Source organism: Mesitornis unicolor, unplaced genomic scaffold (genome assembly GCF_000695765.1).
Source record: "Mesitornis unicolor isolate BGI_N332 unplaced genomic scaffold, ASM69576v1 scaffold7896, whole genome shotgun sequence".
In the NCBI taxonomy this organism is placed as follows: Eukaryota; Metazoa; Chordata; class Aves; order Mesitornithiformes; family Mesitornithidae; genus Mesitornis; species Mesitornis unicolor.
In genome coordinates, this window is record NW_010190190.1 from 12521 (window position 1) to 18337 (window position 5817).

At 37.2% G+C, this 5817-nt stretch overlaps 1 protein-coding gene across 1 annotated transcript in view; it reads right to left on the bottom strand.

Moving 5' to 3' along the window:
- The window catches only part of LOC104542109 (F-box/LRR-repeat protein 21-like), a 9365-nt gene continuing 3548 nt past the window's right edge, over positions 1–5817 (bottom strand). Inside the window, exons 2-5 of the mRNA XM_010186321.1 lie at positions 4723–5095; positions 3155–3277; positions 2292–2463; positions 1–925 (exon numbers count right to left, since the gene is read on the bottom strand). Of these exons, the coding sequence (XP_010184623.1) occupies positions 282–925; positions 2292–2463; positions 3155–3277; positions 4723–5095 (1312 nt within the window). The 3' untranslated portion in view covers positions 1–281. The remainder of the gene's footprint in view (positions 926–2291; positions 2464–3154; positions 3278–4722; positions 5096–5817) is intronic.

Here is a 5817-nt window from a genome sequence, read left to right on the forward strand (position 1 = left end):
TTAATATGAATGGAACATTTGAAATGAAGCTCATAGAAGCCAAAGTTCACTGAAGTTTGAAGCACCTGTAAACCACAGACTTTCAAAAGCGTTAAGTACGCTTAATCTATTTTCTATTTCAATATACCCCTCTAGAATGTTCTCTTGTTACACTACTAGATGTTCTCAAGGTAGAAAAACTCAAATCTGAAAATAAGTTTTCACATTTCATATTTTGAATTTTTTAATTGCATAGAAAGCAACATCCTGGTTCCATCAGTTCACCCACAAATGTAGAGTATTTACCATGTTGGCATCATATCAGGAAACCACATTCTTCCAAGGTGTTTGGAGACTTCCAAATGAAGTCGATCTAAGCTATAATCATTATCTGGAATCAGTACTTCCTCCATTATAGAAAGCTGGGTAAGCCTGCCCCCACACATCTTTACAAATTCAATAAAACCTCTGCAAGTTACTTCACATTCACCAAGTCCCATTGCTGTTAAGTTCTTACAGCGCTCTGCGATCCGAATAAGTTCATCATCCAAAGGCTGAAGTCCATTAGCACACACAACCAACTCAATCAACCTTGGGCAATTCATGCCAATACGACCCAACATTGCTTTGCTCACAGCACGACCAAAGTAAAGGTGTGTAACAGGGGTTTCCTCTCTGAAGAAAGCATCAAATTCTTCTTCATATAAGAAGAAATACATCACAATGTTGACTTTGGGGGAGTGTTTAACAAGAGCATCCCAGCTTTGCTTTTTAATAGTGTGAAATTCAACCTGTCCGGGATTTTCACTCACAACGTCTATGCGAAGGTGTTCAAGATCAACATGTTTTTCACTTGATAGAGCCAGCAGCAGTTCATCACTTAATATGTAGTAGTTCAAAGCCAGCTCCTTAAGTCCATGACACTGGTCAGCAACACAAAGAATTCCTGAGGAACAAAAAATAAGTTACTCTGTAAAATGAAAATGGAATTTAAGCACAGTTGTTTGCTGTAAAGCTCAAGCACGTGCTAATTCCACTGGCTGTAGCATTCATGCCTATATCCAAAAAACCATGAAATACAATAAAGTTCTAGATATCCACACCCTTTTATGGGGTTTTGGCCATAAACACTTATCAGGAAAAGCTGCAAGTCTAACTAGTTGCATTCATCTTGGATCTGCATTTCCTTCTTCTTCTTTGACCTTCCCTGTGGAGAATTTCCTCAACTGTGAAGAGGCAAGTGAAACCAGGCAAGATTCAACTGAAATTGTCACTGTTCCCTCCCTTCCCTAATTCTCCTTCCTTCAGCATTCATCTAAGCATTCTATTTAAATGGCCACCAGCAGCTCAGTTTAAGAGCTGTGCTAAAACAGATCTTCCCCTGAATTAAGACATAAACAACATAACTGTTCTTAATCAGTTGTAATACAAAGTACACAGATTAAATGACCTTTTGTGGACTCTAGGTAAGAATACAGGAAAGAGATCAACCATGAATCTCTTTCCCCAGCACCAGGGTTTCAGGAGAAAGGTGAGAAGGGACCCAAGAGTGCCCTGAATTTTCTGGCAAGCTTGAATTTTGAAGGGAGTCAGTCTTTCACCAATCAATGTTAAAATAAGCAAGTTCATAGTACCAGATCTCAACACACGAGGGCACTACAGAAACTGGATGACTCTCAGTCTTACACCGTTTTAAAAAAAAATGGGATGTATACAAATTTCAATATAATTTTGAAGTATTAGCACTTTTGCTCAGTAAGTTAAACTCGCAACATCTTGCGAAACAGTAACTGAGAACTGCTTTCACCTACTTCATGCCATCAATCAATAGCTGATATACTGGTCAGGGATTCTGCATGTTTTCCCCACATGCCAGTTACTAAGTCTACAAAGTTGCACACATTAAGCAGTACACATTTGGTTACCCTTACACAGAACTGGCAATGAACATCAAGTCCTTGGAACATGTGTTAAAGGCTTGCATTATTTTGCAGGCCTTTCCTCCTCAAGGCCTATCATCAGAGGTACTGGAGCAGCAGAGAAGAATGTAAAAAAGTCCCCACGATTCTAGAAGATGCAGTCAAGCAAGGAGCACCTCCACCTTCATTAATCCAACTCATTCAGTAACACAAAGACATTATTCTTCTTCCTCTTCCAGCTCTCTAAAGCCAAGATTAGGTCAATAAAAGGCCTCTGCTAAGAGACTGAGAAGAGCAGTAGAAGTTCTATGAGTAACTTGTTTTAAATTAAGTCTTGACTACTGTGTTTTTGATACTTCACTACTAGATTTTTCATATATATTGACTACTCACCAGCAGGTGATACATGAGGACAGCTGCTCATTTTTAGCAATTTTAGAGTATCACTATTGTTAGCAACAAGAACCTTCAAGGAAGGATCATCAAGTGGTGTGTCATCTACCTTGATTGATGATAATGACTTGGAGTTTACAAAAACTACTGTCAGTGCTGAAGCAAAATGAGCCTGTTTGGAGAAATTGAAGGAGGAGAGAAAAAAATAAATCTTAATAAAAGATAAGCAGAACTTCAGCATATAAACTGCAGGTTTCACATGCACAGAAAGTACAAAAATAATAATTTCTTAGGCATCCCCTTTCTTGCGTAATACAGAAAGGCTTATTTGAACGTGAACATAGGAAATCTGTTTAAAAATATGCTGCTGCATGTTAACAATCAACTCAGTACTTAACTCATCCACTATCTTTTCACTGTAATAAAACAGAGATAAGTGGACATAGTGATGAGCTTGAAGTATCTGGAATTTATCTGCAGAATAACAAAGGCATTTATTTTATTTTCCAGAAAGTAACTCTGCTGTGACCTATAGAATCAAAGAAAAAAAACTTTCAGGCATTTTCACAAAATGTTGCAGCACATGGTCACTGTATCTTTCAATCAAGAACTGAGAAAACTCAAGCCTTGTAAATTATTCCCACCTCTACACCACAAAGTATCAACACTACTAAATTCAATTAATAGAATCAATGTCTAATTATTTTTCTAATACTAATGGATGCCTCAAATTAAAGAGGACATGCCAATAAATACATATTGTTTCAGAAAAATCACCATCAACTGAATAACAACACAGTAAGAGAGCTGAAATGGTTTAAGAGTTAATTTAGTCACTCTTGTTACAGTTTGTAGAACATCACCTTAGAGACATTCATGAAGCTTGGTTTTGCTGTAGAAATCAAACCCAGTGTCTTGATAGAACAGTTCACCAACTGAGAAAGGATGTCACAGGCCGCTTCTGCTGACTCAGTACTACTATCAACCTATAAAAGCAAATTAAACATAATGAAGTCATTCTTTATTATTATTATTTAGAAAACAGCATCATAGATACCCAAGACTGCAAGTTGCACGCCCACTCAGCTGTACTGCACCAGACTGCATTTACCACAAAGGACAAAGCTCAACATTAATTAGAACTTTCAAGACAAGAAAAAGTTCAGGAAAGTTACTATTAGAAGACTTGCCTGGATATGACTGCTGGGGATTTCTAGTATGAACTGAGCAATTAAATCTAACTCTTATTTTCAAATAAGCTCATGCCTTTCCAAACAACTGTAATTAGCACCGGCGTCATGACAGACAGTGGTATGTATGCACCTTTCTTTAAATGTCAATTCTAGACCCTTAAAGCAGAAGAAAGACTTGATAAAGCCTAGATATACTCTAGCAAACTAATCCACCTTACCTGCAGGTGCAACGTATTTGCATTTTGAATAATGAACTGATTCTCAATTCATCTATGAGCCTGATAACTAACTTGGGACAAATCACTATTTCAACCCACCTTACTTCTCTGTAGTAGCTGAAAACGCATACAAGTTGCATTAGGACAGTATAATCTCAATTCATTACAATCAGTCATATGAAGCACAGAAGTCACAGGCACTTGATAACTAATTACCCACAAACTGCTGCTGTGCAACCAAATCAAGTTATCTTCAAAACTAAAACTGCTACCAGTGCTGACAAAAAGCAGCTTCTGATTTTCATCCTAGCTTTAATATCAGTCTTTTCTTCTGCTTTTCCTGTTTAGCTTAGAATTATGAACTTCTCTAAGGAGAAGTGACTGCCAAAGGCGAAGAAAGCACCTGTAATATCAACTATGATCTTCCCAGAAAAGCAATGAATTGTACCAAATATTCAAACAAAAAGTCTAAATTCATGCAATCCTGAGACTACAAACACAGCCCTCATTTAAATCAAGTTTAGAGTTACTTAATTATGTCCTTATGTGTCAATGACTTGAAGACACATGTACAGAATATTTCTCCCTTACTTTTCCAAAGCAAGGTTCTAAAATTTCAATACATTCTTCACTCTATAGTCTTATTTTGCAAAGAAATTATACACACAAGACAAGTTTATTTCCTCAAACACTTTCACACGTAAGAAATACCTGTCTGCACAATAATCTACTGAGTACTCAGACTGATACTAACACTGATTCACAGAAACTACATATTTTGTATATTCTGAAAACGTATCAGTCAATCTTCAGCACCGTATTTTATGATGCTAGCTCTTTACTTTGTAGAGATTAGTGTGTAGAAAATGGAAGTGAACGGTATGCATGCATAGAAAGAAACTACTGCAGTAGTTTGCATTTTTAAGCATAACACTTACCAGGTAAAACCTTTGAGCCAACTGACATAGAGAAGCTGCACAGTAACACGACTAAACAAGCCTCCATTCACCCAGGACTTACCTTGAAGCTGACGTACTGCAGATGATCAGCATGTCTCTTGATAATCTGCTGAATGAGATCAGGATGTGTAGACTTTAAGTAAGAAGTAGCTGGCTGGTTAAGTTCAAATTCAAATCTCCTCCAGAGATCTGGGATGTGAAAAACTTCATTCCACCTTCGACAAACAGAAGATGCCCTGGCTCGATCTACTAAAGGTAGAAACTGAAAAATATGCAGAATAACATGGTGTGGAAGGCTTCCCCAGTCCATTGAGGCATGCAAGTCAGATTCACCAAACACTGAGCCATACGAACAACTTTTCTGTTTTTTGTTTTTCTGTGAAGTTTCAGGAGCTTCATTTTCAACCACAACTTTCTGCCTAGCTCTCTTCATCATGAAAGTTTCAGGTCCTGGAACAATCTGATGTATTCAAACTGCAGTTTCCTGAAAGGTCTCACATATAGTAGGTCTCTAAAAAAATACAGAGGATTAGGGGAGGAAACGAAGGTAGTGAAAACACAGTCAGAGATAACAAGTTATTAAATTTTAAATATGGCACATTACTATGAAAAGGTATGTCCATATGTCAATATCCAGGGCACAGACAGTAGCAAGAACCTTCCTTCCCGACCCATTTTATTCTGTACAACTGAATATGAATGCAGAGAACTTGGGTTTGTTAATTTTCCAATAGTAGATTAATGTGTTAGTACTTCATAGCATATAAAACACTTCATAGGATTTTTTTAAGAAGTATTTAACAGCAATTTAGTCTAGCAGTAGCAAATTGTGTATGTTGAAGTTCAAACTCAGCAGACAGACTATGGAATCTACTCACGATTTCTAGAAGAATTCTAACTACAGAACCCAATTCATAAACTTGCTTTTTAAAATGATGATCAACGTGGAACAGACATGTTCAGAAGAGTCAGATTCAAAAGCTTTGCCTGCCTCCCCTACCGATTCCCTTTGTCAGTTCTTTGATTTTTATTTTTTTTTTTAAATAATGCCAGGCAGAGAAAAACTGTTTGTACAATTCACAACAAAAAAACTTCAGAGGCCGCTTATCAAAAAGAGGGCAAAGTAAGTGAGGCTCACATGCTGCTTTTCAGCAGG